Source organism: Chelon labrosus, assembly GCF_963514085.1.
Source record: "Chelon labrosus genome assembly, chromosome: 1".
Lineage (NCBI taxonomy): Eukaryota > Metazoa > Chordata > Actinopteri > Mugiliformes > Mugilidae > Chelon > Chelon labrosus.
In genome coordinates, this window is record NC_140337.1 from 32,994,921 (window position 1) to 33,008,131 (window position 13,211).

The following is a 13,211-nucleotide window of genomic DNA, read 5'->3' on the forward strand; positions in this document are numbered from 1 at the left end:
GGTGGTGGGACTGCTTGCGTCGGAAAATTTCCCTTATTTTTAAATCCAAAACTTGACAGGTATGGTTCCAACAGGTCAGTACTTCAGAAAGAAGTTATGTTTCTGAGCCGTAAGTTGTATACGTGTCTACAGGCTGTGTATTCAAGCCATTTGAATGTGTTTCGTGATGTTTATGAGTTGTGGAAAAGTTGAAAGAACCGCGCTGCTTCGCGCGTACCTAATTTTGATTTGCCCTGTGTTTTGTCTAGCAGGCGAGTAGGCGGAGGTGTTTTACACCGCAGATGCACTTACAAATCCTCACGTTTTTGATTACTTATCTTGCAACAGAATTTTGTGAGCTGTTTGACAGAAATATAGTGATCGAGGGTTAGGGTTATTTTTAATATTTCATATTAAAAATAAATTGTTGAATTATAATTTGCTTTGCACGTCTTCATATCACTCAAAAATATGAATCTAATTCAATTCAGGTTTGAGTCAAATTGAGAAATTAAGAAATTTCCCTGTTTGGGATTAATAAAGTATCTATCTATCTATCTATCTATCTATCTATCTATCTATCTAGTTCAAAAACAAACAAACACAAAAAAAGCTAAAACTTCATCACGCTGGGAAGGGTGAAGGCAACCGGGTCAACTGGCCCTGCCAATGAGGTGTCCCTTATTTATTTTTCAGGGAGTTGGCAACCCTTTGTGCATATGTTGTTCCGCATTTACAAAATAGAATACATTGACTCCTTCAGTATGTTGTTGTAATTTTTTTTATTTGTTACCGTGATTACTTTTATTCTCTGGCCCCTTAGTTTGCCTCAGTTTCATGAGCTGGCCTCAATTCCCAATTAATTGAATAGCCCTGGCCTACGCCCATGACCCACAGCCTTATACCAAGTCTTTAGCTGCTTTAGATCAGCAGTATGGGCAACGTGGTAATTTAACTCCTATTGGAGTTTGTTGTCGTTTTTATTCATGATATTCATGAATGTCAACATGTATATATATATATTTATCCTCCTTTAACACTTTAACTCCTCAATCCAAATTGGTTGTTTCAGCTCAGACCAGACACTGTGAATCTCTCTGATGCAATATGTAAATATTTTTTGTACATAACATATTTGTCTGCTGTACTCTATTCTTATTATATTCTATTTTTTTTGTATCTTCTGCATCTTGCATTGTTGTTTCCCGCCGCTGTAACGCCCTAATTTTAAAACAAAGACAAAAAATACACTAGGTCTGACATAGTGAGCCTCAGCAGCTGAAGTGATCCTCCCAGGCTTCTTCAACAAGGCCCTTTATTCTGTCTTCTCAGGTGTTGCTGGTTAAGGTGATTAAGCACAAGCCAAAGACTTGCACAACCAGTGGAGGAAGCAGAGGGGCGTAACACCTCCACCCTTAAAAGGAATCCTCCAGGAGTTCTGAAAATGAACAAAGCCCCTCTGCGATCATGCCCCATCTTCCAAGACGTGCAAAAATTGATGCCTTTACACATGACGCAACATTGACACCAGATACAAAACATGTTGTGACCCACACATCGTGGAGAACAGCCACAAGCCAAATGATTACTTAAACCAAGTTACTACTGTCCTCACCACAGCCTAATGGTCACACACATGCAAATTGAAGTCAGTGAATCCAAGTGACCAAACACATGGAAAAGTCACATCCACAACAAATGTGGCACCACACCACACAAAGTTACTGCCTTCACCCAGCTAGTAACATCACAGTGGTAGCCACCAAAATTGGGCCGACTTCCCTACAAAACTAAAGGTCACACACACACAAAACAAAGCACCTGTATTTGCTGATGTTCACACAGTGGGCATGTTCACATATAACTCCTCCAGTCAGCTCACCCAAAATATCACCGACCCGACAAAGAATACTGTAAAAACAAAGACCACCGGATTTTACCACATGCCACCACATAATTAGAGGTTCTTGCTCACTTTTAACCTGTTCTAGAACTTCCCTGGTTTCCTCTCTACCGAACTAAAATAGTTAGACCTCACCTAGTCTTCGTCGGCTTTCCCAGGCACGCCAGGGGCCACCCCAGGGTTACCGCACAAAAAATAATAAAGTGGTGATGGTCTTTCTATACCAGGCAAGTTCTAAAACATTTAAATTCACCTCACGTGGCAACATTAGCTTGACTCTACTAACGTCCAAGAAAAAAAAAAAAGATCAACTGCAAACGAGGCTTCAAATAACCCCAGTTCTCACCCTTAGGAAAAAAGAACTCCGGCATTCAGTCTCCACAAAAAAAAAAATAAAAAAAATGATCCCACCTGCCACTAGGGCCTGTTTTGTGTTTTTCCCCCTGTTTCTGCAGGCACCTCAGTGGGCGGGTCTAATTTGAGCAATTGGGAGAACCTGGCCAGTCTCCCTGTGCTTATAAAACCTGACGGTCACAATCCTCAATCTCTCATCTTCCACCTGGACTCCAACATGGGTTTTGGTTCTGTTGGCTTTGGCCTGGTTGTGTTGTTTTAACACCCCTCAACAATGCATGTACGGATATACTCGACTAACTACTCTAGTCTAATACTTCCCTCCGTATGGGGGGTTTTAACTGGGAAACAGTGCAACACTCAGGCCGACGTCCGATTACTTTTTCACGTGTTTAATTGCACGAGTATGGCTACATCATACAGACATGCTAATTAGCACTTTTCTTTAGTAAACGTGTCGTTTGCCAGGTAATCAACAGCTCAGCTTCACCAGTTAAAACAACGACATCCATAAAAAAGTAGATCCGGCAGGTAAAAGCATCCGCCCAAATACACCAACAGGTGGAACTGCAACCACTAGATGTCGCTATACATTACACCAAGTGCGGGTAAACTCCACAATGCACATACACTATCATACATCCATCAACAGACACAATGATCCTCAAACTCAAATATCATTAATTCTTATAGGTTCTGTTGGTTTGTTTAAATAAATTAGTTAATAAAATATTGTTAAAAAAATTAGTTTACCTTTATGTTTTACCGCGTTTCTTTGCCTTTTGTCATGGCTTACGAGCCAGATCGTGACAAAGTCGAGGCTCATCTACTTGTTCATTCATAATTTGTTTGCGACTTTTATGAATGCAGTGAAGTAAGTACATTGTTTTTGAGTGTAAAAGTGAAAGCTTTGAGTAGCTAGTTTTACACGTGGTGTCATTGTGGAGATGCGGAAATTTGTAAGGGTTTAGAATATTAAGAGTTCAGCGTTTGGTTGAAATTACATGAGTCGGTCAATGTTCACTGTGTGTTTTGGAGACATTTTCCCCTGTTGGGTATCAGCAGCGTTGCTCCTTTGAATTTCGCTGTTTTTTTTTATTTATTTTTTATTTTTTGTAGTGTTGGGGTAAAAGCGGTAAGAGCTTTGTCTTGGGAGCATAGCCGTGGTGATGAGCTTTCTTCTCTCTAGTGGGAAGTGAGAAGAAAGTACCAGTTAAAATTCTACGTGATACTGCTGCATTTGACTCCTTTATCCAGGCTTCAGTGCTGCCCTTTTCAGAGGAGAGCAACACTGGATCCTCTGTTCCTGTGTTGGGTGTGGGCATGAAGATTTTGCAGGTCCCGCTGCACAATGTCATGCTGTTCTCGGACCTGGTTCAGGGTCAAGTGCCTGTTGGAGTGCGGCCGGCACTGCCAATTGAGGGGGATCACTTTCATTTTGGGAAATAGCGCGGCTGGAAGCCGGGTTTGGGCTGATGGTCCACCGGTACCCCCACTTTGTCCCGATACACTGTAAACCCGGATAAGTAGAATTTACTTTAAAAAAAAAAAAATCCAGGTAAGTCGTTGCCTTAAATTTTTTAAGTAATGAAGCATTAATTGAACAAGTGAAATGGACTACGTTCAATGCACTTGAGCCCATAAGGAAATAGAACATTTAAGTTGAATGTACTAATAACCGAGTTGCAGTAACTAACGATACTTAGTTTAAACAATCATTCCCCACACATTTATTTAACTCAGATTAAGTAAGCATTGCTCTAATACCAATTCAACTAAATTGTATATTCTAAGTGATCAAACTTAATGTGGTGTTCTCTGATGCCACTGTGGGTTCTTCAACAGGTAATGAACCTGAGAGCGATGACGTTCAAGTTCCTTTATTTTTCAACACAACACATCCACACATCCTAAGCTGTCGTTCGCAGGCATTCAGTCTTCAGCGCTGCCGACGGCCGTGTGTGGGTCTCTGCATCGTGTCTCCTCTGTCTAGGTCCAGCACGCTACTTTGTTTAAAAGGAGAGAGTGATTAGTCTAACAGGATACAGGTGTGCCAATCACTCTCACCTGGTGCTGCTCTCATGAGCCCTCTCCACACCTCTCTCCTGCAGCTGATGCACCACGCCCCCTCCACACTTAACTATGTTAGTGCCTGAAACTCAAAATGTCTTTCAATTAATAGAGTGGTGCAAAATACATACATACAACTGCGACATTACACTGATCCATTTTTTTCTTCTTTACCTCTTTAAGGAACTATTTGAAATTGGCTTTCCAAATTAACACAGCAAGCTAACATTAGCTAAATAACAAAACATTGAAGAGGCATGACAGCTAAGAGTGGGACAAACAGCCAACCATCAAAAAAATAAATCAAGAATTTAAAGCTACTTAGTTAACTAATAATGTGAGCTAGTGTGCACCAACATACCTGGATGTGTGCAGGTCTGTGGCTAGCTGCTTCACCGTCTCAGCTCAACTTTAGCCGTCTGGAAGCAACAGAGTAAAGAAGTTTCAGAGTCAAGTGACGTCAGCCCAGTGTCACATTAAAATCACTAAGTCTATTGTGTGACGCATATGCAGAGTCTGCGCGGTCATAAAGCTTGAACTTTGCTCCGACGTGTCCGGCAGATGTCCGCTTTGAGTCCGCTTTAACTGCGCTCCGAGTCCGCGCGGACATCTTTGGAGTCCACTCCGTGTACAGTCCACGTACGTTCTGCCAGACTATGTGGTGACCTTGGGCGGAACATACGCGGACTCGACACGGAGCGGACTCGAAGTGCACCCAAAGCGGACGGCCGCAGGACGGGCCAGCACAAAGCTAAATTTTTATGAGCGGGTGGACTCCGCGTACTCGTACTCGGTGTCACAATAAACTTACCGGGACGTTCGCTGGTCCGTGGTCTGTTGTTGAGCTACCGATAGGTAGCTGCTTCAGGTGTCCGGTAACTTGCATTAGCTGTCGGGGAGCAACATACAATTTCCATTACCGGCGCTAGCCAACGTTGCCAGTGAACACATAGCTAACGTTAGCTAAGAAAGTGGGGCAGAGTTAGCTGATTAGCTACCTTCCAACTTACCGTTTTGTGGCTGAAGTCCGGTCATTCATCGAAGGCTTCAAAAGTGGATCGAACAACTTGCTTGCTAGAAGTTCACTTGTCGAAAATTTCAATACAGCTGAATTATTTCTTTGTTCTGTTCCGTGTCTCTGTTCTGTCTCAAAATGTTCAGAGCTCATCAGTGCCACTGTGTCAAAACTGGTATAAACTAGATTTTTGGCGGGTGTATGACATCAATGCGTTTAGTAACATGTAAACTTAATGATATTGAGTTATTTGAGCTCAAACACATAATTACAATAAGATAGGCCATTCAAAAGTATTAATGTAAAGAAATGACGCATGTTTAAGTAATACAAACTTAGTTTGTTTGAGTAGAAATACTGATTGGACTTAAAAACACAATTACAATAAGAGAAGACATGAAAAAATTCGGCTTAATCAGAATTAACAAGTAATGTCAATAAATTAGACACATTTAAGTAATATGAACTCAATCCCTTTGAGTTCAATCAAAATCTGGGTTTACACTGTAGTCAGAAATCGGCCTGACGATAGTGAAGTGAACTTTCCAGAGGTTTTTACTGCGTGTGCGGTGACGCGCACCATGGTGCGGGCCGATGCTGTGCACGAAGGCGAGGTGAACAAGGTGAAGCACGAAGCACCAGAATTGTGTGCATTATCCTTATCAGATGTTCCTCTTTCAGTTTCACTGGAGGACCTGAAGGTTGAGCAACAAGCTGATCCCTCTCTGACGGCTTTGTTTGAGCAGGTGCTGCCGGCAGGAGCAGTTAACGATAGCTCTCGAGGCTATTTCGTTCACGATGAGGTTCTCGTGAGAAAGTGGGTTCCACACGGTGACAGTTTCATCGGCGACCCCGTCATCCAGATTGTGGTGCCAGCTAAATTTCGTAAAGCGGTGTTGAAGTTGGCACGTGAGGGTGATCACTGGGGGGTCCATAAAACTTACATTTGAAAAAAGATATTGCTGCATACATTAGGACATGTCACACGTGTCAGCTCACAGTCAAGCCTAATCAGAACATAGCGGCTGCACCACTGTTTCCCATTCCAGCGGTCAGCCAACCCTTTGAACATCTGATCATTTATTATGTGGGTCCATTGCCTCCTTCTCAGTCTGGTGCAGTTTACCTTCTTACTGTGATGTATCAGACTACTCACTATACAGCTGCCTACTCGCTGCACACGAGCACAGCTAGGTCTGTTGCGCGTGCACTCAGTCAGTTCATTTCGGTTTTTGGGATTCCAAAGATCATCCAGTCGGATCAAGGTTCAAACTTTTCTTCCCATTTGTTTTCTCAAATCATGAAGCTGTTGCACATTAAACACAATAAAGCCTCTGCATACCATGCGCAGAGCCAGGGAGCTCTAGAGCGGTTCCATCAGACGCTGAAGTCCCTGTTGCGTGCTTACTGTGTTGAGATGGAGAGAGACTGGGAGGAAGGATTGCCCTGGTTATTGCTGGCTGCCAGAGAGGTCACGCAGGAAAGTACTGGGTTCAGTTCAAATGACTTGGTGTTTGGGCACAGGGTGCGTGGCCCACTGACTTTGATTTACAATCCGTGGAAGGAAGCAGACACTCCACACAATCTGATTGACTATGTTAATGGTTTCCGGCAATGACTGTATGTAGCCGGGGAGTTGGCAAAACAGAAGCTGTCATCAGCGCAGAGTAGGATGAAGAAAATGTTTGATCGGCATGCTGAACGCCGGTTGTTCAGTGTGGGGGACCGGGTTTTAGCGCTGCTACCTATAATTACTTCACCTTTGCAGGCTAAGTTCTCGGGTCCACATGAAGTAGTGAAGCAGGTATCAGAGCTTAACTATATCATCTCTACTCTGGAACGCAGAAGAAAGACTCAACTGTGCCATGTCAATCTGCTAAAACCCTTTTACTGTTGTGATTCTTCTAAGTCTTGTGATGCTGCTCCGTCTTCTTCGGGAGGCGCACGTCCGGTTTGCTCAGCAGGCAGAGTATCTGCTGTCCATGCCCCTCAGTCTGTGGCAGCTGAGGTGGAGGATGGGTTGCCATGTTTGGATCCCACTGTGTTGCAGGGCCGTCTGAAGCACTCAGAGTCCTTGTGTAATTTGAGTGTGTTGTTGGGTCATTTGTTGGAGTCGAAAACAGATGGATTTATCAGCGCTGATTGGCTCATATCCTTGTTTGTTCCGTGACATTCCCACGCAGACACGTTTGATAGAGCACGATATAGACGTAGGCGATGCTCAGCCAGTCAGACAGCGGTTTTATAGGGTAAACCCCGAAAAGCGTAAATATCTTGAATCTGAAATACAGTACATGTTGGAGCATGGCATTGCTGAGCCCTCATCGTCCAGCTGGGCTTCACCTTGTCTTTTGGTGCCCAAATCAGATAATACCCCCAGATTCTGTACTGATTTCTGTAAACTGAACGCCGTTACTAAACCTGATTGGTTTCCCCTGCCACACATGGAAGATTGTGTCAACCAAGAAATTAGTAAATGGCACCATTCAAATGATTCTTTACATAATATACGTGAAGAGTATATAGGGTTACAATCCGACATGCCAAATAGGAAACATGGTCTTGACAAATAGATGTGGCTCCTACAGACTCTGAATGTGTGAGTGAAATAGAGCAGAGGAAAACTCCAAGCATGAAGAACAAGACTGAGAGAATAATGTAGAGCTGAGCTGACCTGCAGAGGAAGAAACCAGCAGACAGACTGACAGCAGAGTCCAGCAGAGAGACGCAGATCTTCCAGCAGACATGTTCTCTGTCTGCTTCCGTTAAAGTCCGCCGGGAGTTTCAGAGAATATCAGAGAAGCAACGTTAGATCAGTAAATCCACAAGTTTCTGTTTCCACTTCGTGTGTGGAAAGTTGGTTCTGTTGCTGCAGAGTTTCTTGTAAATCGCGTGCGAGCTGCACACCGTGAATAGTAAAAGCATCATTTACTAGACTCTTTTTTTGGTCATACCAGATATCATCATATTACACATTATGACTTTTACTTGAGGATATGTCGCTCTAATCTCTGCATTAAGTTAGTAGATTAAATTTTATTTTATTTATATATATATATGTATATATATATATATATAGCCAAATATTTTTAACATCCAGACCGGCCAGCGTTACTATGCAAGAAGCGGCCAGCGTGCGCATTGGTTACAGGAGGGAACAGCTGATTGCCCTGCATAGAGCTGTGGTGTTCCCTCGGGACGGACATGAGATCCCCATGGAGATGCTTCGTAAGACCCGCCGTGGATGCAGAGCAGGAAAACAACATCGAGAAGAGAAGAGACGCTTCACTTCTCAGCGCTGTTCTCCCTCTGTTACCATGGGTAACGTCAGATTGCTGCCAAATAAGACGTTCGAACTGATTTATTTTATTACCTCAGCCGTCTTCCCTCCTCTGTTTGAGCAGCTTAAGTGAGAAGACAGGATTGCTGGAGGTCAAGATCAGAAACAAAACAAATATTATCTTATCACGATCGGCCATGTTTGTTGTTTATGTTCAACTTCTCCTGGAATGCTTTGAGGTCGAATCTAGTTCACTCCATAAATCTGACATCTCAGCTTTCTGGAATGCAGCAGAGTAGATTTACTGGAAGTTGAAGTAGTTCTCTTCAGGTTTTGTTCTTCTTTCACAGCTTTTTTTTTTTCAGATTAAAGTAGCAACAGTAACTCCAACATTAAAAAAGCAGTTTCCTGGTTCATGTCAGTCAGTCAGCAGTGATGTGCTGCTGCTGCTGCTGCTGCTGCTGCTGCTGCTGCTGCTCCACCTCCATGATGTCCTGTCTCTCAGTATATGTGGCAGCAGGTTGCTGGGTCCAACCTTGGACAGTCCTCAGGTCCTGCAGATGTAACCTCTGTGTCCCCTCAGAAGGCTGCTTATGTCTCTGAGACACTCTGATGGACATGATGTTGGAAAGCAAACATCTCCCTCTACTGGTCACATGGAGACACTGCAGGGATGGTGTCAGGTCAGACTGTTGGACACATTAGTTGATGGAAAACACTTAAGTGAGGCCTCATTGTTCACAAAGACTGAAGCAGTAAAGTGACCTTAGAGAAAAGATCAAGAGAAGATCTCAGTCCAGCTCTAATCATGTTCAAACTATGCTCATACATACATTTGATAGATTATTCCATCATGGACTTTTCATGTTTAGCTCCTTTTATTCCTTCATTAGTTGAAGAGTTTTCTAGGAGACATAAAGGCTCTGTGGTGTTTGGAGTCTGATTTGTTTGAACGTAGATTTACTTCAAGTTCTTTATCTGTGACTGAGTTTGAACCAATAGAAGAAAGAAGCCAGTCAGAGGAAGAGGGCGGGCTTTACTTGGTGTCACTGAGAAAAGATGAAAAAAGGTCAGACGAGTGAGAAGGACAATGAAGGAAACGTCTCTACAGCGTCTGCTCTGTAAGTCCACAATCTTTGACTGTTGATAACTGATGAAGGAGACATGAAAACTAGTCAGGATCAAGTCAGCATGAGGACGAGCTGCAGGTCTAAAGAGGAACTGGAATCATTTAAAGAGGAAACTGGTCAGAAAGGAACAGGTCAGCTTCAGTCAGTGATTCTATCAGTGGAACTGTCAAGTCAACACACACCTGTCTTTATGCTCTGAGCTACAAGTGGTGTGTTTGTTGAATATTCCTGCAGCACAGTCACTGTTCATAGTCAGGAGAACCATGAGGAAGCTTCAACTTCTGCTTTTAGATTCAAACTAGAGCGTTAAACTTCAAGACACAACATCAGAACAGAGTCAGTTCACTTCCATCAGAGTTCCAGCTGCAGCAGTAGAGCTGTGAACTGAACTGATAGATGGGTTTATCTGGAAATAACCAACATCTACCAAGGGGCAGAATATTACAGCCACCACTCACTACAGCCTGAATAATAAATAGAAAGGATAATTATGACCTCTATGATGAAAATGTAAAAGTTGAGATTATGGCAAAGCTGTTGTTTCTTATAAAATGATCAAAGCTTGTGTGAAATAGTTCCCACCTGTCTTCACCTACAGTGACTCTGAACTAACTCCAAATCCTTGGAGGATTATTCTGACATATTTTAGATGTCATGCTACTACTACCAGAGTCACAAAGACCTTACAACAAATTAACGTGATCTCAGTATTGAAAGCTATCGCTCAGGTGAGGTCTACAAAATATTTTCCAGCGTTAGATACACCATGAAATACAGTGAAGACAGTTATCAACAAGGGGAGAAGATATGGACACAACATGGACATTCCTCCAACATTGATGAAAACACATCTAAGGCTAAAGTTTGTAAAAGTTTTGATCCACTTCCCCAAAACCAAGTAGGAGGTGTTTTATCAGAACAAGACTGAACCTTATTCTGTTGAGGGTGGACCCAGTGTTATTCTCTGTTTCTGATTTTAATAATGTTTCTCTAAAGTGTGTTGCATTAGTTTTCAGTGTTATAGAAATCACTTTTAAAATAAAGCTACAAACGTATTATATAAAAGAATAAAAGCTTTGTCTCGTCATTAAAACCTTCTGTTCTAACAGAGATGTCTTTGATCCACTGTGTTCTTTCATGGTGTAAATATCAGATTATGGAAGAACCACTGTTGTGTTCTAATGTTTCATTTATTACTTCAAGTTATTTAGAGAGAACTGAAGCAGAAGTCAAAGCCTCCTCTGTCTCTGTCCTTCACATGGACACACAGCTGCTCTGTCTGAGTCTTTAACAGATGAAGACTTTCAGAATCCCAGCAGTTGACATAAAGTCTGTCTGGAGTTAGTGTTGAATGATTCTTTAACATCACTGAGTCCTCAGCAGTCAATCCATCAGAGATCTTAGAGGAACCAGAGATGAATGAAACTCTTCTTGATGATTTAGTTGAACTCAAACTAACCTGAGTGTCATTTCTCTTTAGTTCTGAGCTCTCTGCTGTTCAGCACAACAAACCAAGGTTAGTCAACGTCTTCATTCACTTTAAACCTGTTCAATCCTCATCATTATTACTCAGTAGAGTCAAAGCTTTCAGTCAACATCTCTCAGAGAAAAGACATTAAATCAATCATATTGTTTCATCTGAACCCTCCCAGCTAATCTGACTGTGAGTCCCAGCAGCTCTCAGGTCTTTAGAGGAGACTCTGTGTCTCTGAGCTGTGAGGAGGACGACAGCTCTGCTGGATGGACTCTGAGAAGAAACACCACCAAACGACAGAGGACTCAGTGTGAAGCTGACTGGGGAGAAGCAGCTGGTTCTTCCTGTACCATCAGTGGTGCTTCCACTAGGGACAGTGGAGTTTACTGGTGTGAGTCCAGAGAGGGAGCAACCAGTAACAGCATCAACCTCACTGTCTCTGGTAAGCTCAGACTGTGGAGTTAGTATTGATGAAGCTGTGTGGAAATGGATGAAATGCTGTAGTTTGTCTCTGTGTTGAGGTGGACCAGTGATCCTGCAGAGTCCTGTCCTCCCTGTGATGGAGGGAGATGACGTCACTCTGCTCTGTAAAACAGAGACCACTCCCTCCATCCTCTCAGCTGGTTTCTATAAAGATGGCTGCTTGATCAGGACTGAGTCTACAGGTCACATGACCATCCACCATGTTACCAGGTCTGATGAAGGCCTCTACAAGTGTCACATCAGGGGTCATGGAGAGTCTCCATCCAGCTGGATCACTGTCACAGGTGAGGAGGTCAGAGATGATTCTTCAGCAGCTTTCAACATTCACAATGAGACAATCAGTTCATTATTAGCTTTGCTTCATTCTAGGGAAACCCACCACCACACCTCCTCCTACATCCACACCTCCTCCTGGTTCCTCTCTTATCATCTGTGTGTCACGTTTTTCTCTCTATTCTCTGGTGTTTCTGGTTCTTCTGGTTCTTCTGGTGAGACGATGTGTTCGTAGGAAACCTGAAGGTGAGACACAGACTTCTGGATTTTAAAAATTCTTACAGAATATCCTCTACATTTATATTTGTGATTACTTTTTGTTTTGATGTTATGCGTGAATATAATTATTCAAAATGTTACAATTATACAATTCCAACAGTTTAATTTCCATTAAATTCTATTGTTGTTCCTTTTGGTTCATTTCAGCTGTTGGAGGAAACATCACGTCCAGTGACATCAAAATATCACGGAACAAGAAACAGCCAGTCAGAGCAGAGGTAGAGTTGTTATTATTCTGATTGTGTTTCCATGTCTTTGTGTCTCTGTGAGGACCATTGTCTGTCCTGAGGTTTAGACCTAATGAGAGTTAATCAGAGTCCTCAGTGTAAACACTGCTGCTCTGTCTCTGATCATTTACTTGTTCAGAACATCAGAATAAGTTTCTGTAAAACATGGACACGTTTGAGTCCATGAGGTTCATGAGGTCTGTTTCAGAAAGTGATGCTGTGTTAAGACTCCGATGGTTTCTAAGGAAATGATGGACATTTGATGATACAGACTTCAACCCTGAGGACATTTTTATAAGATTTATAATCAAATGTCATCTGATGCCTTAATCCAGTGCTTCTCAATTACACTACTCACAAACAATAAGTTAGGGATGAAAAACAGGTCTGTTTGGAGTGCTGCAAGGTGTAAATCCTTTTTGGTGCTCTTCGGTGCAGGGATTCCAGATATAGAAAAAGAAGAGAGATCCGAGGCACTCAAAAAAGATGCATATAAAAACTTTTATTAGACTACTTAAACATGCTTACGCGTTTCAGCCTAGCTGGCCTTCATCAGAGCAGTTCTAAAATGGCTGTGTGTTTGCCACTCTTTCTAAGCTGATCAATCAAGCAGGTCACATGACTAACAGAAATCACCTGCTTGATAAATCACATAACAATCCATGTTAAAAAAGAAGAAAATATTAAACAAGAAGTACAATTGGTATCAATACAAAACATTTCATAAAGCAACACTATTTATCA

General features: G+C 42.4%; 1 protein-coding gene across 1 annotated transcript in view; it reads left to right on the forward strand.

Moving 5' to 3' along the window:
• Positions 1-12,920, forward strand: part of LOC311492806 (low affinity immunoglobulin gamma Fc region receptor III-like) — a gene marked incomplete at both ends in the record, with an annotated part of 200,110 nt that extends 187,190 nt beyond the window's left edge. The window contains 4 exons of the mRNA XM_084551220.1: positions 11,727-11,972; positions 12,058-12,207; positions 12,388-12,458; positions 12,906-12,920. Coding sequence (XP_084407346.1) covers positions 11,727-11,972; positions 12,058-12,207; positions 12,388-12,458; positions 12,906-12,920 — 482 coding nt within the window. The remainder of the gene's footprint in view (positions 1-11,726; positions 11,973-12,057; positions 12,208-12,387; positions 12,459-12,905) is intronic.
• Between the last annotated feature and the right edge of the window lie 291 nt (positions 12,921-13,211).